The sequence below is a fragment of the Triticum aestivum genome, chromosome 1A (genome assembly GCF_018294505.1).
Source record: "Triticum aestivum cultivar Chinese Spring chromosome 1A, IWGSC CS RefSeq v2.1, whole genome shotgun sequence".
Classification (NCBI taxonomy): domain Eukaryota; kingdom Viridiplantae; phylum Streptophyta; class Magnoliopsida; order Poales; family Poaceae; genus Triticum; species Triticum aestivum.
The window spans coordinates 396,096,205-396,121,606 of NC_057794.1; the positions used below are offsets into that span (position 1 = coordinate 396,096,205).

Below are 25,402 nucleotides of genomic sequence, written 5' to 3' on the forward strand. Positions count from 1 at the left end.
TTTCACCTCGGCGGTACTATTCTAAATTTGGCTTGCATATTAGTGCGTGCTCTAATATAGCTAATACAATATGTTTTTTTGGTGACAGCATGGACTCCGGATTCAAAGTTCTACAGGAGATGGCCCATCTGTATGAAACCATCGGTAATGACATGGTTCATAACATGCCTAGGACTGACGTAAGTGATTTTGTAATAAGGTTACAGATTGCATATATTTGCTAAATATATCTTCTGACTTTGTTTATGCACAATTTGTAGGATCCACAAAGTCTCAGGAAGCGACTAATGGTTCAGCTGTTGATGGTTAGGGATAAAGAAGCAAAGGATAACATTCCAAAGCAAGTTAGAGCAGCGTTGAGATTTATTGGTGGCTAAGGAGGACTTCTGCATCGATAAATACCTTATAATAAAATGATGTTTAGTTGCTTTCTAGGAAATATCTGTTTCAATGCCCGTGCTGATCAGATGATCAGTTGACATTTTCTCTTATATTTATGTTGGTTGGTATCCACTAGCTATAGATTGATGTTGGCATCCCCTAGCTTTGTTGGTTATATATCTATCCTTCCGTCCATCTAAATTTTACGGGAAGAAGGCCATATTAGTTTGGACCAGGTTTGGTGCTCCAGATGCACCGGAATACTTTTGTGTTAGACCATGATAGGTTCACAACGTACTCATAGACCGGCAGGTGATGTTTTCAGATATTCAGTGCCTCGCAACATATACTACCTCGTATAGTATAACTCCATCCATACACGCACTGCTATACTATACGAGCTTTTCTTCGTAGTAAAAAACACATTCCAGCTAGCGAGTAGTCAATAAAAATATGATTATCATACGGCACGTACCTTGCATATATTATATAAGTTCCAAGTTCTCCTTTATCTGCCTCTCTCACCGATTCCTTCAATTCCATCCTTGCAAATAAACGCTGATTATCTTTTATGTGTTCCTGAATAGAAAACAAAAATTAGAGAGAGCAATGGGTTTTCTTATTGATCAGTACATATAGATAAAACGTAAAACTAAAATAGTAGGTATGTTAGAGCCAGACATATATATATATATATATATATATATATATCATCTTTGACTAAGTATATTGGACGAAAACGAATCCTATTTGTGAGCTAGATGTCTATTTATCATGTTGCTATTTACCTCTTCAAGTGTTTGCCTTATTTTTTATTCTAATGTATGGCACTCTTATGGGCCCACAGAAGGTTTCTTTTTATGCTTTTCCCAAATTCATGTTTTTTCCCGCCGAAGAAAAAACTACTCAACTTATTTTTAAAATTTTGTCATGCCTATTAAAAAATTGTATATGTGTTTTGAAATATGTTCATCATGCATTCAAGAAAAATTCAACATGTATTAAACAAAATAATGTTCAAAATTACTCTTACATTTATACAAACATGTTCTTTATAAATTTTACATATTTATAGAGTGATGGAACCTATGTACCTCATGTTCAAGTGTTACTGAAATCCAACGATCATTTCCAGCATTATTTGCCTGCAGATTAAAGTGTAACTTGACCCTATTAGAATGATGTAATGGACTCACTTATCAAAATTGAGTTGAGCATACTCTTACATTAGAAGGCTTCAAGGCTCCCCATGATTTTACATTCACCCAGTTTAGTTGATCAAGGGACACATTTGCACTGAAAACAGACATTTGTACAGGGAAATCAAATAGCCACCACGCCGCCAAAGTATAAGAATTTTGATTAAAAAAAGAGACCGATATTCAACAGCCAGATACATTTGAAATTATAAATTTGATTGACGTCATTGTTATTTTTTAAAAATGCGATTATGCCATAATTGAGCTTAGCAATTTTAATATTTCAAATGAGGAAATCATCAAGCAATTTAGGTTTTAGTTCTCATTTAATTAAATTCATAGTGTTTGTTATAAATTATTTGGAAAACAATTAACTCTATGGCTCTTATTACTAAACAGACTATCCTGCTAATGTTTTATATATGGAATGTGGGTTGGCTAATTGGATCCTAGCAAACCAAGACAACGATGCATCTTGCTTTGCACGTCAATGAGACTTTAACAAAGCAAACAATCTGTTTGTCTTACACAATTTGTGCATTTATCATCAAGCTTAACATATACAAGTCCACTAACAATATCGAGACCCCCACATATATAATCCCAGGCCTGCATATCCGGTTCAGTGATTGTTCGACATAAACAAGACCACTCACAGTACTACTACTAAGCTACTATACTAAACAAGTCAATTTTTGTTCAAGTTGATACTGTTTAGTCGTGTAGAGGATGTACCTGGCTGGTCAAATTCGTCGGAGTCAGCTCTGTCTTACCACAGTCTTCACCACCGTGGCCTTGTCTTGGCCGTCGGGGATACCTCTTCGCCCAGGCCCTGCCTTTGAGGCCGGGTCACAGCACCTCGATACATCATCGAGGAGATTATCAGGTCTTGGAAGCAAAAAAAAGGAATAATTTTCTTCAAGTTGCTACGATGTAGTCGTGTAGAGGATGTACCGAGCTGGGCAAAGTCGCTGGATTATGCTCTGTCACAAATGGTCTGCAACAGTTCCACGCCCCCTTTGACCTACGGCCGCTCGTACCCAGTCGATGTTGACGTTGTAACAGGTCGATGATGCATTAGGTGCGTCTGTGTTTTGATTGTGCATACAACAAAAACAGAAGGTTGTTAATTGCCATCTTTCAGAAACAAAACATTTTAGATTATTTGAATGTTTATTTAACTTGATTTAACCGTATGAAAAGTCATGTTTACCTATTCAAATTGAACAATAATAAAAATAGAATCAATATTTAAATAGACAAATAAGATATTTTGTTTTTATATGGCATGCAATCAGTAAATTATCTGCCATGATAAGTTGTTTATTTAATTAATACAACAATTTATTTTTTTAGTAAGTTCTGATTTCTGACATCTTTTCTAATTTATTATGAGGTGTGTTTGATGAAAAAAAGGAAAGATATCTACAACATACGTAAGTATATATGGTAAAACTGGAAATATATCTGCTACTCAGCCTTCCCCTGCATGGCCTACCTATATATGTTAACCTCCTCTGCCATCCCTCACCCCCCCTCCTTACTCTCCCTTTGCCCATCACAGATAGCAAAGGATCATAATACCCATACTTGGAGCACCAATTCCCTAGGAGTACCTTATGTAAGCAAGGAGCACCAAGAAGGCGAGGTCCTCTAGGTATGTGAAAATTTCTGGATCTTTGTATTCTGTAAAAGGGCAACAACTACTAGATTAGGATCATGCTTTGGTCAGGCATACCATCAAAATCCAAAAAAAGAACACCATTGGAGATAGTGCCAGGTTAGAAAAATATCATAGCCAATACAATTGATTTTAGATCTAATCAAGCAGTCCTATTAGATGGGCTGCAATTGAATACAAACAGTTATTTCAGATATTATAGGCTAACAGTCTATTCTGGACATCGCAAGTGTGGCATACACCTAACTGTTTAAATTATGACCATAGTTGATTGCCTAACTTTTAATGAAATCTAATAAATATATTTGAGCCAGAAAAACAAACAATTAACTTCTTAAGTGTTTCAACATGCCAGAAAACAAACAAATTTAATCATCTTCTGAAGATAGATATCATCAGAGTCATAATATTAAATCATTACATGTAATAGAAATTGCATGAGACATAATGCTTCGATGGAATAATCTAAAAGTATTCATAAAGCCAAATTTATTAATGGCAGTGCTTCCTAATTTTACCCTCACAAAACACAATATGACAGAATATATACAGAAATATGTAGTGCTGCAAACATTGCATTTTTCTATTTCTGATAGGACCACATTTTTTTGGATGAACAAATACAATCATTGGAGTTAACCAATCAGCAAAAACATTGTATTGATTAAATATGATTGCATACTCTACAAAAAATCCAGATAGTATTGTGTCTATCTGGTTTCTAAATAAGAACTATTGCATGGAGAATATAGGAGAAAAATAATCAAACATGTCCTCATTTACTGTATTAGCGAGATATTTGATAATATCAAGTTTACAATAATATGTAAATTAGCACTCTTGCAATTTATATCAGTCACAGAAAATCACACAGACCTTGCTTATCCTTGTTCTCCTATACTGGCTCATACCTGCGGACGGCGACTTGCCATTTTTAACCATCGTGTGTGTATCGTCCAAAGTTTGTCGCTATCCACAGCACTTATCCTAAAGCTAATAGTAGCAGTACACGCTCACATTAGCTAGCACATACATTTGTCTATCTCCCTCTACCTCTCCCTCTCTCTTCTCCTAAAGCTAATAGTAGCAGTACACGCTCACAATAGCTAGCACATACATTTGTATATCTCCCTCTACCTCTCCCTCTCTCTTCTCCTAATACTAATAGTAGCAGTACACGCTCACATAGCTAGCCACAAATTACAGCAAAACGCGGACCGTAGTCCATTCGCGGGTACTGGGCAGGGGGGAGGGGCTGTTTGTCTCACCTTGACGCGGAAGTGGTGGGGGTTGCCGAAGACGGCGGAGTGGTAGACGATGAAGACCAAAGGCTGCACCACCATGACCTGACCTCGTGGTGGTTCTTCTTGCCGGCGATGTGGACCACAGGCTGCACCACCGTGGCCATGTCTTCGCCCTGGCCCTCCATGTGCGGCCGTGCCACGGCGCCTCGATAGAACAGCGAGGATGAGATCAGGTTAGGGAAGCAACAAATGGAAGAAGTAGAGGAGGAAATGGTTCGGATCAGCGTACCGGGGCTTCTTGCGTTGCAGATCGGCGTACCTTTTCTAATATGGAATCTTATGGAGCTCTGGGTGGTTAGACCAATACTCATCCAGGATAAGCAACAGCTCCTGTGCTCTACCAAGAGCATATGCCGGGATAAGAACACGCCCCCCTTGAGAAACAGTGTTGTGGATGGCATCAGTGAAGCGCTTTTCTCTGACATGGCGGGGTTGGTGTTGCTGCACGCCATAAGTTGACTCAATAATGCAAATATCAGGGGAGAACTGGGGGATCTCAGCAGCTTTCAGGTGCCGGTCTTCTTCATGGGAGTAGTCACCGGTGTAAAGAATGCGAACACCGGCAATATCCACCATGAACATGGCAGCACCAAGTACATGGCCAGTAGTATAGCACCAGAAGCGTATGCCATTAACTTCAAGTGTCTGGTGGAAGTCTATGACCTGCATCACAATTATATATTAATACAATGTCCATTGTCCCTGTGGACTTTCAATCCTCACAAGTAGAATCAGGCCTCAGTTGTAAAGGTAAAAAATCCTGCTATTTGGAAGCAATGCCCAGATAATACAGGGTTCTTAAATCTTAATTTTACCAACAGCACAACGACTTTTAAATGTTTTGACAATTCAGAATTAATACTGACACATAAGTACTCCAAAGGCAGGAAGCAGGAACTAGCTAGATGGGGGGACTGAATCTAAGTTCACTTTAAAATATTACCCAAGCATGTAATATATATGTAGGCAACAACTCCATCTACCTAAAGAACAGAGTTTGACTGAATTTGTAGGAAAAACTATCAAGAACTACGATACCAAATTAATATCATTGGATACGCAACAAAAATATATTTTCTTATTATATCTATTTAGTATTGTAGTTGTTGATGAATTTTCCTACAAACATGATCAAACTATGCACCATTTGACTTCGGACAACATTTATATGCCTTCTTTTCAGAGACAGGGGGGAGTAGTATCTTTATTTGTTCTTATTTTTCTCCTCTAAATATAGTGTTTCCAGTTTTCTACCGACCAGGCTTTATCAATCATCATCGTATTGGCTACAGGCAATTCATACCAAACCAAATGGATCAAGTCGTTCACATTTACACATGCCGGAAACAACGAGATAAGCGAAAATAAGGTACTGTACCTCGATCTTGTCCATGGAACGAATGATGTCCTGCTCGTCAAACAGCATGTCCTCCACCGACACCTTGCTGACCTTGACGTAATCCGAGAGCAGCAGCCTGTAGATGGCCTTGGTGGCGTGGGTCATGAACACGCGGCCCTTGAACGTCGTCTGCAAACAAAAACAGAGCAAATTCAGGTACCAAACAGCATAACAACATCGACCTCCGACGCGTATTACCTACCTACCTTCTCGAGGAAGTAGGGCAGCGAGGCGGCGTGGTCCAAGTGGAAGCTGCAATTCCAATCCAAGGCCGGAAATTAGGCGTTAGGAACGCAGATATGCGCAGGTGGGGATGGAGGCGCGGTTGCTTACTGGGTGACGAGGAGGATGTCAATGGCGGAGGGGTCGATCTCGTCGAAGTAGGGCAGCGCCGCCATGCCGGAGTAGGCCGGGTGGATGCCGCAGTCGAACCGGGCACCAGCGAAGAGCCAGTCAGTCGGATTCCCCCAACAAGAACAAGGAGAGCTAAGCGGGGAGAGGGAGGAGGGGTTTGGATGCGAACCAGGACGGTGCGGCCCGTGAAGGACATGTGGACGCAGAAGTGGTGGGGGTTGCCGAAGACGGCGGAGTGGTAGACGATGAAGACCACAGGATGCACCACTGTGACCCCGACCTCGTGGTGGTTCTTCTTGCCGGCGATGTGGACCACAGGCTGCACCACCGTGGCCGTGTCTTCGCCCTGGCCCTCCATGTGCGGCCGTGCCATAGTGCCTCGATAGAACAGCGAGGATGAGATCAGGTTAGGGAAGCAACACATGGAAGAAGTAGAGGAGGAAATGGTTCGGATCGGCGTACTGGGGCTTCTGGCATTGCAGATCGAGGCACCCCGCTTCGGATCTGAGCAAAGAACTCGCCGGAGACCAGCACCGCCGCGGATCCAAACGGCGACCAGATCCAACACCCGCGCCTGGTCGATGTGCCCGTGGTCATCAACATCTATCACACACGGGTCGCCGGAGAGTGGTGCGGTGGTCGGCCGGCGGAGTCGTGGTGGTTGCGAGCTCCGCGACGTTCGTGACGATGCGGCTGGAGTAGGTGAGCGGGTTAGATGTGCGACTGGTGAGTGAGTTGAGAGGAAAGGGGAGGGACTGATGCGGCATGAGCGGGCGGAGGAGCGCGGCCGGCAGCTCGTCGACGCGCGCGGCGATGCGGTGGCGGAGGGGAAAGGGGCAGTTGAAGTGAGTGGAGTGAGGAGTGAATGGGATAAGGTGAATGGGGCGGGGTAGGTGGCCACGAGTTATGCGGGAGGCGGGGGAGGTGTGCCGTCGTGCTGGGGAGGTGGGCCGTCGCGCGGGGGAGGTGTACCATCGGGTGGGGAGGTGGGCCGTCGCCTGTGATGCACTTGTGCTGGGCCTGGCCCAGCTTGTTCTGGCCCTGTGTAATACCGTGGATAAAAATCAACTGTGCATATATATATATATATAAACTATACATACCTCACAAAATCAATAAATGTGTATAATAATATACATGGTTCATACTGATATACATTTTTATACTTATTAAATAAACCAAGGCCATCACAAAAAAAATAAGAGGGGGTAAATAATAGAAAACACAAATATACTTTGTTAAAGAAGGTTTGTTTGCATGTTTTACTTTCTTTTGTTGGACAGATTTCCACATCCTACATAAATAATTTAAATAATTTTCAAATGATTACTTACTTATATAAGAACATTATATTTAGTTGTTTTTCCCGAATATACTTTGTTAATGTTGGTTTGTTTGTTTTAGTTTTTGTTTAACAATTTTCGCTATGCTATACAATTAATTAAAAATAATTTAAGCAATTTCAGACCCCTACTTACTTATATATAAACATTATAGTTTGTTGTTTTCCCCAAAATGTTGTGTTAGTAAAATGATTTTTAATATTTATTTTTCTAATAAAATCAAATGCCTTTTTTAGCAGATAAAACATTTGTGTTGGTTTCACATTCAGTTTTATTATATATTTTAAATAATATTATGATGCAGTAAAAATTATTAATTATATTTTAGCATAGATATAAATTGATGGGTTCCGACATACGCATTGATGCAACAATGACAGACCATGCTGAAACACCACGAGAAGAGGTGCGTATAGCTAAACTTCCTTTGTACGTATCTTATAGATGATAATACAGAAGGTCTAATTTTGTATTTTTGTTATTTCAGAATACAGAAGTCATGGATATGGACTTTGGAGATGCACGGAAAGAATACATTGATGGTTCGGATGCGATGTCGCTGAAAGGGGAAAATTCACAACATAAAAATGTCGACGAGGTTATATGTCATAACAAACCAAAAAAGATGCCAATTTACATGTTCTCCCACAAGGTTTTTTTATATCATTATCAATTTTTTTGTGATATTTCCTTTTGTATTCAACTAATTTTGCTCATTTTGATTGCTAAGTTGGCTCATTTTTTTATGAATTCGATAGACTATGTTTGTACCCTTAGAGATATTACAGTCATCGAATCAATCAAGTCTGCCCCCAAGAATACCCAGTTTGTGGACATTGGAGATGCCTTGTTATCAACCGACGATTTGGAATGCCTTATGAAAGATGATATGTTCTTACATGACGGTGTAAGACCAAATGCACAAACTTTGTAATTAATAATTTGAACAAAATATAATATCATAAATTGTAAATATAATGTAAATGTTGATTACAGGTGATAAATGCTTACATATATTGCATGCTTGCTCACGACCATCTAAAAGTTAGGGCGGGCGAAAAGGTAGAAATTGTTAGCACGTTTGTATCTGGCCAGTTAAAAGAAGACGGGGAAAGAGACATAGACCCATCAAAATATCACCGCATCGTGCATCATGTCAATACTTACCTACAACAAGATATGGTTAGTTTTTGTCTCGTTATCCATGCATATAATTATGGATTGTTTTTATTTAATTCATAGTTATAATGAATTATTAATATTTATATCTAATTGCGATCGTGACTTGTATGATATTTACACCAGTTATTCATTCCGATTAACATGCCGGGCTACCATTGGTATCTAGCAGTCGCCAATGCCAAAAAACGTGAGATTCAAGTATTGGACTCACTTGGTTCTCGGGTCAAACGCAATGACCTTGCTACTACGGTAAGTATATATTTTTTTACTCATCTTAACATATGTTTTGTTTGCCTTGTTCCCTAATATTTCTCATATATAAAATAGTTACTAGGACTTGAGAAGTGTCTAAAACTTGTAGAGCATAGTTTATCAGAGGTCATAAGTGGCCCGATCTTAATGTTACAAAATGGACGGTTGTAGAGCAGTTTCATAAGGCAATACAAACCGATGGGTAAGCACATGTTACAATGATTTGTTTATTTGATTTATCTGCGTGGTATTGTAAAGGATTGTTTTATAATATTATAGCGTATCATGTGGACTGTTCATGTTAAATTATATGGAATACTGGACATCACATGGACTGTCAGACACGTTCACCCAGGTATTCCATTTTTATACATTATCTCGTTATTTTATCTCAAAATATTATATAAATTTATTATATATATATTTTGTAGGAGGATATGAAACATTTTAGGAAAAAATTGGCTGTCATTTTGCTCGATTCAAAGCAGAATAAGCTAAAAGGAGATCCCATATACCATCAACCTAACGATGAAGAAACTTTAGCTAATTCTGATATCGAGATCCTGGAGAATCCATCTGACGTAGTCAAAGACAAACGTCCTGCCCCAATCACTATCATACCCACGGACCAATGTGAATTACTTGTCGGCCTCTGCAACTACATCATGTCTATCGATGATGCTGGGTGTTTGGAGTAAGTATCATGCATCAATATTTAATATGCGGATTTATAATATTATTCTTCTTATCATCCAATTTATAGTAAGGTATGGGTCCGGAGCTCGACACCCGATCCAATGGGCTTAAGTCTTAAGAAACTTCAGTTCATACTTAACATGGAGCAGACCATGGACAATGACTGCTTCAACACAGCCGTGCGCATGCTGGCATGTGACGAGGGAGTATTGTTCACATACCCTCCTGTGCACTACATGGATCTATGATTTTGTGTAAATTATCTTAACTCTTCATTCTATGTGTCATTATTATCAATGTGTTGAAACAATATTTCTTTTTTTACTTAGTCCATGATGTTAGAGTCAACACGAGGTCAGGAGTTTTGCGAGAAGGAAACAATTCAGAGTTTGGCAACATTATTTGATAGCTGGCCTGAGATGGACAACGACATCTCATCGTGCAACAAGGTAAGTAAATTATTTTGACAATTGTTATCATGGTTTATTGTTGTTTCTAATACCCGCACTTGTAGATTTATCTTCCCTATGCATCCATCGACCGATACATTTTGTACGTCATTGACAAAGAGGCACGTCGTCTATATATTATGGATCCTATTCAAACATCACAATCGTTAGAGGAGAAAAATTTGAGGCATGCACTGAAATTAAAAAGTTTTGCAAGGGATTTCAAAGAAGCACTCGAAATTAAGCTGCCTGGTTGGAATTATGATCTATCTAAATGGCAACGTTTATTTCAGTCCGGTGTTCCAACAAGTATAGATGGGTAATGAATTCATAACAAAAACATTTACTTTTGTTATTACTATATTATTTACATTGTTAATTTAATGTTTTACAGGAATTTGTCTGGCTATTTTGTTTTTTATTTTATTCTCTGGTGGAACGGTGAAGATTTGGTCAAGCCGATTTGCGCAGTGAGTATTGTCCGTTACATGTTTTAAGACCTTCGGCATGAAAATTTCATACTAACTACATGTATGCGTTTGTGCAGGATGGGTATGAATTGAGGAAGCAGTTTTTGTTATACTTGCTAAAACATCGTGGGAATGAGGCTAAATGAAACTTACCGGATATTGTGCAAGAATTTCTTAAGCGCATCATCTAGATATTAATAGCTTTATAATAGATGTTTAGTTGGAACATCGCTCAGTTTGTTACATGGACATGTCTTTAATTTTTCTTATGTTATCAATTTACATTGCAAAAATAAAGTTCAGTTATTAAATAATTATGTTTCTGTTATATTGTTTGTACGTGTTGAATTTAACATGTAACTCCTGCAAACTTTTTCAAGAGCCCGTGGCAACGCACGGGCACTCTACTAGTAGATCTAGGTATTGTCATCTTTGGTATGCAATCCATATGTGGCTCTCATAATAGATTCATAAGGTAATTTAATTTTATTTCTAGGAAAGTGTTCCATGCCTTTCCTTAACGGAAATTGGAATCTAATATTTCCTTCTTTCATGTCAATAATTGTACCAATCGTTCTAAGGAAAGGTCTACAATAATAATAGGACATGTAGGATTGCAATCTATATCAAGAACAATGAAATCTACGGGCACATAATTCCTATTTGCAACAATAAGAACATCATTAATTCTTCCCATAGGTTTCTTAATGTTGGAATCCGCAAGGTGCAAGTTTACAGAAATTATCATAATTAAATTCCTTGAAATCCAAAATAGTGAGTTCATTGCTATGTAAAGTTTAACCTCCTCAATCCCACTTTCACCAATTTTTGCATCAAGATCTAAAAACTCCGAATCATTGGGACACCTTCTAACTAAAGTTGACTCATCTCCAGTCCCATCTTTATCAATATTCATATTGGCAAACAAAGACTTAATAGGAGACACACCAATCACTTTTAGATCTTCATCATTATTATCATGAAAACTAGAAGAACACGCTTTCACAAAGCAATCCTTTTTTAGCACGCATCCTAGCGGTTGTTTCTTTGCACTCATCAATGGATATTTTCATGGCTTTGAGAGACTCATTGATATCATGCTTAGATGGAATAGATCTAAGTTTCAAAGAATCAACATCAAGAGAAATTCTATCCACGTTCCTAACAAACTCATCAATCTTAAGCAATTTTTCTTCAAGCAAAGCATTGAAATTCTTTTTCGAATTCATAAATTCTTTAACACTAGTCTCAAAATCAGAGGGCATCTTATTAAAATTTCCATAAGAGTTGTTGTCAGAATTACCATAATTATTAGAGGAATTACTAGGGAACGACCTAGAATTAAAATTTCCTCTATACGCGTTGTTACCAAAATTGTTCCTACCAACAAAATTCACATCCATAGATTATTTATTATTCTCAATCAAAGTGGACAAAGGCATATCATTAGGATCAAAATAAGCACTCTTATTAGCAAACAACTTCATAAGCTCGTCCATCTTTCCACTCAAAACATTAATCTCTTCAATAACATGAACTTTTTTACTAGTGGATTTTTCGGTATGCCATTGAGAATAATTAACCATAATATTATCTAGAAGTTTAGTAGCTTCTCCTAAAGTGATTTCCATAAAAGTGCCTCCCGGGGCCGAATCTAAAAGATTTCTAGAAGCAAAATTCAATCCAGCATAATTTTTTTGTATAATCATCCATAAATTCAAACCATGTGTAGAGCAATTATGTATCATTAATTTCATTCTCTCTCAAGTTTGTGCAACATGCTCATGATCAAGTTGCTTAAAATTCATAATATCGTTTCTAAGAGAGATGATCTTAGCGGGAGGAAAAAACTTAGAGATAAAAGCATCTTTGCACTTATTCCATGAATCAACACTATTTTTAGGCAAAGAAGAGAACCAAGTTTTAGCACGATCTCTAAGCGAAAACGGAAATAGCTTCAATTTAGCACGATCTCTAAGCAAAAACGGAAATAGCTTCAAATGGGTAGCGACATCTTCACTAGGAAGGCCAGAAAATTGATCTTTCATAATAAGATTCGACAAAGCGGTGTTGATTTCACAAGATTCAGCATCGGTAGTAGGAGCAATCGGAGTGCTAATAAAATCATTGTTGTTGGTATTGGAAAAATCACACAATTTAGTATTACCTTGAGCCATCGTGACAAACAATCAATTCAACACACAAGCAAACAAGAGGCAAGCAAGAAGAAGCGAACGGAAAAAGGGCGAATAAAACAGCAAAGGTGAAGTGGGGGAGAGGAAAACGAGAGGCAAATGGCAAATAATGTAATGCGAGGGAAAATAGTTTGTGATGGGTACTTGGTATGTCTTCACTTGAGCGTAGATCTCCCCGGCAACGGCGCCAGAAATGGCTTGTTGACGGGAGATCAAATCTTGACTTGACTTGGTGCAACCTCCCCGGCAACGGCGCCAGAAATCCTTCTTGCTACCTCTTGAGCATGTGTTGGTTTTCCCTTGAAGAGGAAAGGGTGATGCAGCAAAGTAGCGTAAGTATTTCTCTCAATTTTTGAGAACCAGGGTATCAATCCAGTAGGAGACTGCACACAAATCACCTAGTACCTGCACAAACAAATAAGAACCTTGCAATCAATGCGATAAAGGGGTTGTCAATCCATTCACGACCACTTGCAAAAGTGAGATCTGATAAAGATAATAAGATAAATATTTTTGGTATTTTTATTGTATAGATTGTAAAATAAAGATTGCAAAATAAATGGCAACAGAAATAGCTAGTTGACGGGAAATTAATATGATGGAAAGTAGACCCGAGGGCCATAGGTTTCACTAGTGGCTTCTCTCAAGATAGCATATCTTATGGTGGGTGAACAAATTACTGCCGAGCAATTGATAGAAAAGCGCATATTTATGAGAATATCTAGGCATGATCATAAACATAGGCATCGTGTCAAGTAGACAGAAACGATTCTCCATATACTACTATTACCCCACACATCGACCGCTATCAGCATGCATCTAGAGTATTAAGTTCAAGAGAACAGAGTAACGCTTTAAGCAATATGACATGATGTAGAGGGATAAACTCATGCAATATGATATAAACCCCATCTTGTTATCCTCGACGACAACAATACAATACGTGCCTTGCTGCCCCTGCTGTCACTGGGAAAGGACACCGTAAGATTGAACCCAAAGCTAAGCTCTTCTCCCATTGCAAGAAAGATCAATCTAGTAGGCCAAGCCAAACTGATAATTCGAAGAGACTCGCAAAAATATCAAATCATGCATATAAGAATTCAGAGAAGAATCAAATATTGTTCATAGATAAACTTGATCATAAACCCACAATTTATCGGATCTCGGCAAACACACCGCAAAAAGGATTACATCGAATAGATCTCCAAGCACATCGAGGAGAACTTTGTATTGAAGATCAAAGAGAGAGAAGAAGTCATCTAGCTAATAACTATGGACCCGAAGGTCTGTGGTAAACTACTCACACATTACGGAGAGGCTATGGTGTTGATGTAGAAGCCCTCCGTGATCGAATCCCCCTCCGGCAGATCGCCGGAAAAGGTCCCCAGATGGGATCTCACGGGTACAGAAGGTTGCGGCGGCGGAAAAGTCGTTTCGTGGCTCCCCTGGATGTTTTCAGGGTATAAGACTACATATAGGCGAAAGAAGTAGATCAGTGGAGCTATGAGGGGCCCATGAGGGTGGGGGGTGTGATACGTTTCCGTCGTATCTATAATTTTTGATTGTTCCATGCCAATATTCTACAACTTTCATATATTTTGGTAACTTTTTATATTATTTTTGGGACTAACATATTGATCCAGTGCCCAGTGCCAGTTCCTGCCTGTTGCATGTTTTATGCTTCATAGAATATCCATATCAAACGGAATCCAAACGGGATAAAAACGAACGGAGAATATTTTTGGAATATTTGGAGAATTCCGGAAAAAAAATCCACGCGAGACGGTGCCCGAGGTGGCCACGAGGCAGGGGGGCGCCCCCCTGACCCTCATGGTCCACCCATAAGGCGGTTGATGCCCTTCTCCGGCCACAAGAAAGCTATTTTTTGGAAAAAAATCATGGCGAAGGTGTTGTTCCAATCGGAGTTACGGATCTCCATATATATACGAAACGGTGAAAGGGCAACAGAACAGAACACAAAAACAGAGAGAGACAGAGAGACAGATCCAATCTCGGAGGGGCTCTCGCCCCTCCCATGCCATGGAGGCCAAGGACCAGAGGGGAAACCCTTCTCCCATCTAGGGAGGAGGTCAAGGAAGAAGAAGACGAAGGGGCCCCCTCTCCCCTTCTCTTCCGGTGGCGCCGGAACGCTGCCGTGGCCATCATCATCATCACCGCGATCTACACCAACACCTCTGCCATCTTCACCAACATCTCCGTCACCTTCCCCCCTATCTACAACAGTCCACTCTCCCGCAACCCGCTGTACCCTCTACTTGAACATGGTGCTTTATGCTTAATATTATTATCCAATGATGTGTTGCCATCCTATGATGTCTGAGTAGATTTTCGTTGTCCTACCGGTGGTTGATGAATTGCTATGATTGATTTAATTACCTTGTGGTTATGTTGCTGTCCTTTGGTGCCCATCGTATGAGTGCACACGTGGATCACACCCTAGGGTTAGTTGTATGTTGATAGGACTATGTATTGGAGGGCAAGAGTGATAGAAGCTTCAACCTAGCATAGAAATTGATGCATACGGGGTTGAAGGGGAACCAATATATCTTAATGCTATGGTTGGGTTTTACCTTAATAAACATTAGTAGTTGCGGATGCTTGCTAATAGTTCCAATCATAAGTGCATAGAATTCCAAGTCAGGGATGACATGCTAGGAGTGGCCTCTCCCACATAATACTTGCTATCGGTCTAGTAAAGTAGTCAATTGCTTAGGGGCAATTTCGCAACTCCTACCACCACTTTTCCATACTCACTATATTTACTTTATTGTGTCTTTACTTACAACAACCCCTACTTTTTATTTACGTAATCTTTATTATCTTGCAAACCTATCCAAAAACACCTTCAAAGTACTTCTAGTTTCATACTTGTTCTAGGTAAAGCGAACGTCAAGCGTACGTAGAGTTGTATCGGTGGTCGATAGAACTTGAGGGAATATTTGTTCTGCCTTTAGCTCCTCGTTGGGTTCGACACTCTTACTTATCGAAAACTGTTGCGATCCCCTACACTTGTGGCTTATCAAGATCTTTTTCTGGCGCCGTTGCCGGGGAGCAATAGCGTGGGGTGAATATTCTCGTGTGTGCTTGTTTGCTTTATCACTAAGTAATTTTTATTTGTTGTTCTTAGTTGTTTTCTATCTTTAGTTATTGGTAGGAAATGCAAAATACCAAAAAAATTAGTTGTACCTACTAAACCAATGGTTGAAGAACCACTCAAAATCTATCACACTGCAGAAGCTTATTACTTGGATCATCTTCGATCCCTATGTGCTCGTGTTGAAACCCCAACTAGCTTAGTTGAGGGCAAATCTTTAGATGAGCATGCTTGTTATGTGCGACACCAAATATCTGAAAAAGGGAAAATTTTGCTGGGTCAAATTCATCGTTTGCAATGCTATGCTTGGAATTTATGCGAAATATATGATATTACTTGTTGTTCTGAAAACCCTAAGAAACACCTTCCCTATCAATGTGAGTTTAGTGATAATGGAATTGTATCTTCGTATGCTAAGGGTGTTTATAGTTACTATGATGTTCAACAAATTGAAGAATTTGTTGGTTTCAAGGGTGCTTATGAAATTGCTTCTTTGATCGAAACGTATGATGCTACTTTTTACAAATCTGAAAATATTTCCATACTTAAATATTGCTATGATAATTATGCTTCTAATGCCTATGTTGAACCATATATTGAGGACTACCCCGCTGTCCAAGAAGAGACTAATATTTGCAGGAGTCTATGGAAGAAGAAATTGATGAAACTGTGAGCTCATTGGATGAAAAAGATGAGGAGGAGAGCAAAGAACAAAAGGAGGAAGAGCGGATTAGCTACCCTTGCCGACCTTCTAATGAGAGTAACTCTTCAACTCATACATTATTTAATTTCCCTTCGTGCTTACCGAAGGATGATTGTTATGATCCCTTTGATTCTCTTGAAATATCCCTTTTTGATGATGCTTGCTATGCTTGTGGCCAAGATGCCAATATGAATTATGCTTATGGAGATGAACTTGCTATAGTTCCTTATGTTAAACATGAAATTGTTGCTATTGCACCCACACATGATAGTCCTATTATCCTTTTGAATTCTCCCGACTACACTATATCGAAGAAGGTTGCCCTTATTAAGGATTATATTGATGGGTTGTCTTTTACCGTTGCACATGATGATTTTGATGAATATAATATGCATGTGCTTGCTGCCCCTACTTGCAATTATTATGAGAGAGGAACTATATCTCCACCTCTCTATGTTTCCAATACAACAAAATTGCAAGAAACTGTTTATACTATGCATTGGCCTTTACCATGTGTGCATGAATTGTTCTTTTATGACATGTCGATGCACAGGAAGAGAGTTAGACTTCGTTGTTACATGATATATGTTACTTTGTACTCACTACTAAATTACAAATCATTGTTAATTAAAATTGGCTTTGATATACCTTGGGATTCGGGTGGATCAATTACTTGAGCACTATATGCCTAGCTTAATGGCTTTAAAGAAAGCGCTGCCAGGGAGACAACCCGGAAGTTTTAGAGAGTCATTTATTTCTGTTGAGTGCTTTCATATAGTTTAAAAATAACAAAAATAAAGAGGGGAACCCAAAACTTTTTCAAAAAGAAAGTGAAAGTGAGAAAGACAAGCATTGTTGAAGTGGAAGAGCTCCTTGAACTTTGTTCATGCTCACGGCAACTTTGTGAACCTTGATTACAGAAACTTTTCAACAAAAATAATTACCCCCTTGTACAATTCCATTGTATTATAAAAATAATGTGCCAAGGTTTACCTTTAGGATGTTTACATTTGCTTGATGGTTTATACGGTGCAGGACAGAAACTTTGGCTGTAGTACGCGATTTTACATTTTTAACTGAAACGTCAAACGGTTCTGATTCTTTTTGCACTGTCTTCCTATACAAATTGTTTATGTTTCCTAATTTTCGCAGAATTTTTCAAGTATCATAAGTATGGTGAATGTTCAGATTATTACATACTGTTCTGTTTTAGACAAATTCTGTTTTTGATGCATAGTTTGCTTGTTTTGATGAAACTATCGATTCATATCAGTGGATTAAGCCATGAAAAAAGTTATATTACAGTATACACAATGCAAAAACAAAATATGAATTGGTTTGCAACAGTACTTAGAGTAGTGATTTGCTTTATTATACTAACGGATCTTACCGAGTTTTCTGTTGAAGTTTTGTGTGGATGAAGTGTTCGATGATCGAGAAGGTCTCGGTGTTGGAAGAAGGAAGAGAGGCAAGAGCTCAAGCTTGGGGATGCCCGAGGCACCCCAAGTAAATATTCAAAGAGACTCAAGCGTCTAAGCTTGGGGATGCCCCGAAAGGCATCCCCTCTTTCTTCAACAAATATCGGTATGTTTTCGGATTCGTTTCGTTCATGCGATATGTGCAATCTTGGAGCGTCTTTTGCATTTAGTTTTCACTTTTCTTTTATGCATCATGCTGGTATGACATAGTCCTTGGTTGATTTATAGAATACTCTATGCACTTCACTTATATCTTTTGAGTATGGCTTTATAGAATGCTTCATGTGCTTCACTTATATCATTTGAAGTTTGGATTGCCTATTTCTCTTCACTTAGACAACCACCATTTGTAGAAGGCTCTTTTGCTTCACTTATATTTGTTAGAGCGTGGGCATATCTTTTGTAGAAAGAATTAAACTCTATTGCTTCACTTATATCTATTTAGAGAGATGACATGAATTGGTCATTCACATGGTTAGTCATAAAATCCTACATAAAACTTGTAGATCACTGAATATAATATGTTTGATTCCTTGCAATAGTTTTGGGATATAAAGATGGTGATATTAGAGTCATGCTAGTGGGTAGTTGTGGATTAGTAGAAATACTTGTGTTGAGGTTTGTGATTCCCGTAGCATGCACGTATGGTGAACCGTTATGTAACAAAGTCGGAGCATGAGGTATTTATTGATTGTCTTCCTTATGAGTGGCGGTCGGGGACGAGCGATGGTCTTTTCCTACCAATCTATCATCCTAGGGGCATGCGTAGTAGTACTTTGCTTCGAGGGCTAATAAACTTTTGCAACAAGTATGTGAGTTCTTTATGACTATTGTTGAGTCCATAGATTATACGCACTCTCACCCTTCCATCATTGCTAGCATCTCTAGTATCGCGCAACTTTTGCCGGTAACATAAACCCACCATATACCTCCCTCAAAACAGCCACCATACCTACCTATCATGGAATTTTCCATGGCCATTCCGAGATATATTGCCATGCAACTTCCATCATCATCATATACATGACTTGAGCATTCATTGCCATATTGCTTTGCATGATCGTAAGATAGCTAGCATGATGTTTTCATGGCTTGTCCATTTTTGATGTCATTGCTACGCTAGATCATTGCACATCCCGGTACACTGCCGGAGGCAGTCATATAGAGTCATATCTTTGTTCTAGATATCGAGTTGTAATATTGAGTTGTAAGTAAATAAAAGTGTGATGATCATCATTATTAGAGCATCCCCCCCCCCAAAGAGAGAGGCCAAAGAAGTCTAAATAAAAAAGGGGGCCAAAGAAGCCCACACACACACAAAAGGGGGCAATGTTACTATCCTTTTACCACACTTGTGCTTCAAAGTAGCACCATGTTCTTCATATAGAGAGTCTCTTGAGTTATCACTTTCATATACTAGTGGGAATTTTCATTATAGAACTTGGCTTGTATATTCCAACAATGGGCTTCCTCAAATGCCCTAGGTCTTCATGAGCAAGCAAGTTGGATGCACACCCACTTAGTTTCAGTTTGAGCTTTCATATACTTATAGCTCTAGTGCATCTGTTGGATGGCAATCCCTACTCACTCACATTGATATCTATTGATGGGCATCTCCATAGCCCGTTGATACGCCTAGTTGATGTGAGACTATCTTCTCCTTTTTGTCTTCTCCACAACCACCATTCTATTCCACCTATAGTGCTATATCCATGGCTCACGCTCATGTATTGCGTGAGGGATGAAAATGCTGAAGCGCGTTAAAGAGTATGAACCAATTGCTCGACTTGTCATCGGGGTTGTGCATGATGTGAATATTTTGTGTGGTGAAGATGGAGCATAGCCAGACTATATGATTTTGTAGGGATAGCTTTCTTTGGCCTTGTTATTTCGAAAAGACATGATTGCTTTATTAGTGGGCTTGAAGTATTATTGCTTTTATGTCAAATGATAGACTATTGCTTTGAATCACTCGTGTCTTAATATTCATGCCATGATTAGATATGGGATGAAGATTATGCTAGGTAGCATTCCACATCAATTTTTTTATCATTTACCTACTCGAGGACGAGCAGGAATTAAGCTTGGGGATGCTGATACGTCTCCGTCGTATCTATAATTTTTTATTGTTCCATGCCAATATTACTACCCTTCTCCCATCTAGGGAGGAGGTCAAGGAAGAAGAAGATGAAGGCCCCCCCTCTCCCCTTCTCTTCCGGTGGCGCCGGAACACTGCCGTGGCCATCATCATCATCACCGCGATCTACAGCAACACCTCCGCCATCTTCACCAACATGTCCATCACCTTCCCCCCTCTATCTACAGTGGTCCACTCTCCCGCAACCCTCTGTACCCTCTACTTGAACGTGGTGCTTTATGCTTCATATTATTATCCAATGATGTGTTGCCATCCTATGATGTCTGAGTAGATTTTCGTTGTCCTATCGGTGGTTGATGAATTGCTATGATTGATTTAATTTTTTTGTGGTTATGTTGCTGTCCTTTGGTGCCCATCGTATGAGTGAACACGTGGATCACACCCTAGGGTTAGTTGTATGTTTATAGGACTGTGTATTGGAGGGCAAGAGTGACAGAAGCTTCAACCTAGCATAGAAATTGATGCATACGGGGTTGAAGGGGGACCAATATATCTTAATGCTATGGTTGGGTTTTACCTTAATGAACGTTAGTAGTTGCGGATGCTTGCTAATAGTTCCAATCATAAGTGCATAGAATTCCAAGTCAGGGATGACATGCTAGGAGTGGCCTCTCCCACATAATACTTGCTATCGGTCTAGTAAAGTAGTCAATTGCTTAGGGGCAATTTCGCAACTCCTACCACCACTTTTCCACACTCGCTATATTTACTTTATTGTGTCTTTACTTACAACAGCCCCTACTTTTTATTTATCTAATCTTTATTATCTTGCAAACCTATCCAAAAACACCTTCAAAGTACTTCTAGTTTCATACTTGTTCTAGGTAAAGCGAATGTCAAGCGTACGTAGAGTTGTATCGATGGTCGATAGAACTTGAGGGAATATTTGTTCTGCCTTTAGCTCCTCGTTGGGTTCGACACTCTTACTTATCGAAATCTGTTGCGATCCCCTACACTTGTGGGTTATCAGGGCGCGCCCTCCTGCCTCATGGCCGCCTCGTGGCTTCCTTGACCTCCACTCCAAGTCTTCTGGATTGCGTTTGTTCCAAAAAAGATCATCACGAAGGTTTCATTCCATTTGGATTACGTTTGATATTCTTTTTCTGCGAAACACTGAAATAGACAAAAAACAACAATTTGCGCTGGGCCTTCGGTTAATAGGTTAGTCCAAAAAAATACAAAAGTGCATATTAAAGCTCATTAAACATCCAAAACAGATAATATAATAGCATGGAACAATTAAAAATTATAGATACATTGAAGACGTATCAGGCCACCTTCCCCGATGGGCCAAGTGGGCTGAACAAGGGTGGGAACCAGCCCCTAGTGGGCCGGTGCGCCCCCAAGGGCCCAAGGCGCCTCCCACCAAACTTGGGGGGCAAGTTCCCCCCTTGGCCGCCCCCTCTAGATGGGATCTAAAGGGGCCGCCCCCTCTCCCTTCACCCTATAAATAGAGGGGGTGGGAGGGCAGCCGCACCCTTCCCCTGGCGCAACCCTCCCCCTCTCCAACACCTCCTCCTCCTCCGTAGTGCTTGGCGAAGCCCTGCCGGAGAACTGCAAGCTCCAACACCACGCCGTCGTGCTGCCGGAGCTCTCCCTCAACTTCTCCTCTCCCCTTGCTGGATCAAGAAGGAGGAGACGTCCCCAGGCTGTACGTGTGTTGAACGCGGAGGCGCCGTCCGTTCGGCGCTTGATCGGATCTTCCGCGACTTGAATCGCCGCGAGTACGACTCCATCAACCACGTTTTTGTAACGCTTTCGCTTAGCAATTTTCAAGGGTATGAAGATGCACCCCCTTTCTCTCTCTCTCTCTCTCTCTCTCGTTGCTAGCATCTCCTAGATTGATCTTGGTGACACGTAGGAAAATTTTGAATTAGTATTACATTCCCCAACAGTTGGAGCAACCAAATCCTGATGAAAATTGCATGCAAATTTCTTTGCAAGCCATTAGCACTACTAGAGTGAGCACTTTGTTTGTATTAGTACAGGTTGGAGGCAAACAAGCTCTTGCTTTAGTGGATTCCGGAACTAATTCTACATTTAAGTCTGAAATTTGCTTTGACTACAAATTGTCCTATACTGAAAGATTAGTCTATAGTTGTGATAGTGGAGGTATTTTGTGGCGTGGCTAATATTTTCCTACTACTACATTTCACATGGGCAAAGAAGAGTTTGAACATTCTTGTAGGATTCTTAATTTGTCATAGTATGACATGGTAATTGGGTGTGATCTGCTAGCAAAGCACAACCCTATGTCTTTTGATTATGAAAACAATCAAATACTGATGAGGAAGAATGGTACCCATCAAACTACTATCTCTGCTTGTAACTCATTTTCTGCAGCCACAGAAATTTACAGTTCAAAATCAGCTTCTATGCTAACAACTGGAGCTATTGCATATGCTATTTATCCGATCAGGGATGTCACTGTTACCAAGGGTAAACACATGTAACCCCTCCCGCAATAGAATAACTACTACAACAATATCCTAAGGTGTTTGCATAACCCGAGGGACTGTCTCTTATAAGAAGTTGTGACCATAAGATTCCCCTACAACCCAATGTTGTAGCTATAGCTATAGTACAATGCAAAGGAGAGGTTCCTCTTTAATAGAGTGTTTCGATTCCCAATTTCCCTCGAAATCCTAGCCTCTTTGCTTGATTTTCTCCTCCAATCCACCCTGGAGTGTGACAGGCATCGAGGAGGGGTGATGGCTGCCAGTGTCTCGGTCATCAGGGTGTGTCGGCGGCGCTATGTGATCTACACATCGCATACTGGTTTGACAAGCACCTTCCAGGTGAACAACAACACATCGGCTGTAGCGCTTCCTCGAAGGATGAGCCCCATCCGCATGTGCGCGCGTGTGAACAGTGATGATCCGATAGTGCAGCTTAGCCTTCTACATATGCGGCGGTTGGGCAAAGGGGAAGTGATTTGGGGCTTGGGAGCTGGGAGTCGAGGAAGGTCATGTTAATGAAGCGGTTTGGGCTTTGAGGCAGCAGTTTGCAGGATAGTTGTGTGATTAGTTTAAGCGTTAGCATGGGAGGGATGAGCAAGAGGAGAGGGGCAGACAAAGGACATGCGAAATGGAAACATTACGTATTTTTTGAAAATAGAAGAGATATCTTTGAATCAAATGTCTAAATTAAATCTCGTTTGCATATTCATGTTCCTTGTGATCAAGGCTTTGAAATAAAATAACTATTGCATACGTTTTGATAAGTTTTAAAACTTCATCAGGTTTCATCTTCTGAAACTTGGTACCAATAAAACTAGGTATGGTCCCGTGTGGAATCCAACGATTTAGCGAATCGTGAAACAATCTACAACCGGACACATGTGTCCTTACAAAAGATTAAACGAAATAGCAAACACGTAGAATAGAAATATAAATATTAGATAAAAAAGTTTCCCGCAAAAAAATGTAGATAGAAAGTACAAGCTCGACTACGTTGTGAGCAAACCATACGAACAAATGGCATGACGGTCGTTTCACGGCCAGCTTCCGACCGAGCCCGGCCGCCAAATGCTGGATACAAACGCACACGCGTCGACAACGCATGCATGCCAGCAGAGTCTTGAGCTTCGAAATTGCTTCATGCACGATTTTTCTGGCCGACGCATGCACGACACAGAAATTCAACGGCTGATGCCTGATGTATGCACGCATGTGTAGCCGGATTTTAAACATCGTCTATGAGTCGTCCATTTTTGTCGTGTGTATAGCATAGCTCCTTGAGCTTCTCGGCACCTCCCCTTTCTCGGATAACTCCATGCCTGCGAGAGGGCACGCCCATTACGTGCTGTCTTCCAGGCCCTTGCCGGACACGTGGCGCGACAGCAGGGACAACGAGCAGGCCGACGACCGTCCGCGTCGCCGCACACGTGCCGCCTCCGTGCTTCACGACGCACCGCGCCCCTCCAGCTATAAAAACGCGGCGTATGACTCGTCCTTGCCACCATCATTGGCTCGAGCATCAGCAGTTGCATACATCACACGCACACGTCCGTTTCAGGAACCTTAGCGGTCGAGCACCTGTCAGCAATGGCGTCCGGTCAGGAGAAGGGGAGGTCGGAGCTGGACAGCTTGGCCCGCGAGGGGCAGACCGTCGTCCCCGGAGGCACCGGCGGGAAGAGCTACGAGGCGCAGGAGAAACTCGCCGAAGGTACGTACTTAAGATATGCCAATGCTACATACATACTGAACATGCATTGTTGTAACAAGCGCGCATTGCTGCAGGGCGCAGCCGTGGTGGGCAGACTCGGAAGGAGCAGATGGGGGAGGAGGGGTACAGTGAGATGGGGCGCAAGGGCGGGCTGAGCACCAACGACGAGTCCGGCGGCGAGCGCGCCGCCAGGGAGGGCATAGACATCGACGAGTCCAAGTTCAAGACCAAGTCCTAGATGTTCAGTTCAGTGCCTCCTAGCTTAGCAAAGCAACTGACTGCTCGCCCGTGTTTGGATGTTGTCCGTTTAGCGTGTCCCAGGTACTGAATAATGTAGGTCGTCAGGTACTCGGATCTTGACGTGAGAACGCATGTAGTAGGTGATCATGTGTCCAGTGATCGTGTGTGCTTTAGTGTCCCAGCTAGCTTCTACTAGCTGGTTGTCGTTGTAAGTTGTGGCCAAGCTATGCTGCTCTCTGTAATGTAGTGCGTCTGTTTGTTTGTTATGAATCTGAAACTCCGTCTGTGTGCAATGTTCGCTCAGCAATGTACCTGGTATATGGTATAAATAGTTCCCATTCCCCAAGAAATCCTAAACCTACGAACTCAGCGAGATGGACGCCAAGTGAATCCCGTTCGGGATCTAACCCTCGAGCATCAAGATAACCGGTGGTACTACAATTTCTGACGCTTTTTTTTTGAGAAGTACTATATTTATATCAATATAATATCAACATATTACAACATACATTCTCTCGAAATAGGCTTTCGCTCCGCTTTATAAATAAAACAACGATCCACACGATCCAAGTTTGAACAATATCCAACAGAAAACGGCTGGGCCACAACATAAATAAGCCCAAGAAAGCATAAAAA

The 25,402-nt window shown here is 40.6% G+C and overlaps 2 protein-coding genes and 1 long non-coding RNA gene across 3 annotated transcripts; 1 reads left to right on the forward strand and 2 right to left on the reverse strand.

Moving 5' to 3' along the window:
* Positions 1-884: 884 nt before the first annotated feature.
* Positions 885-1,645, reverse strand: LOC123137694 (uncharacterized). Its single transcript, XR_006468471.1, has 3 exons — positions 1,608-1,645; positions 1,476-1,526; positions 885-960 (listed from the first exon to the last, which is right to left on the reverse strand). It is a non-coding gene; the product is annotated as an uncharacterized lncRNA (long non-coding RNA).
* A 3,184-nt stretch (positions 1,646-4,829) lies between these two features.
* LOC123186488 (cleavage and polyadenylation specificity factor subunit 3-I-like) lies at positions 4,830-6,676 on the reverse strand. Its single transcript, XM_044598276.1, has 5 exons — positions 6,489-6,676; positions 6,298-6,396; positions 6,171-6,216; positions 5,944-6,093; positions 4,830-5,228 (listed from the first exon to the last, which is right to left on the reverse strand). Exons 1-5 carry the CDS (start codon positions 6,674-6,676, stop codon positions 4,830-4,832), a joined length of 882 nt encoding a protein of 293 aa, XP_044454211.1.
* A 17,651-nt stretch (positions 6,677-24,327) lies between these two features.
* Positions 24,328-25,032, forward strand: LOC123137743 (em protein CS41). The gene is made up of 2 exons (XM_044557624.1): positions 24,328-24,526; positions 24,601-25,032. The coding sequence occupies exons 1-2, from the start codon at positions 24,406-24,408 to the stop codon at positions 24,762-24,764; spliced, it is 285 nt and encodes a 94-aa protein (XP_044413559.1). The 5' UTR covers positions 24,328-24,405; the 3' UTR covers positions 24,765-25,032.
* Positions 25,033-25,402: the final 370 nt, after the last annotated feature.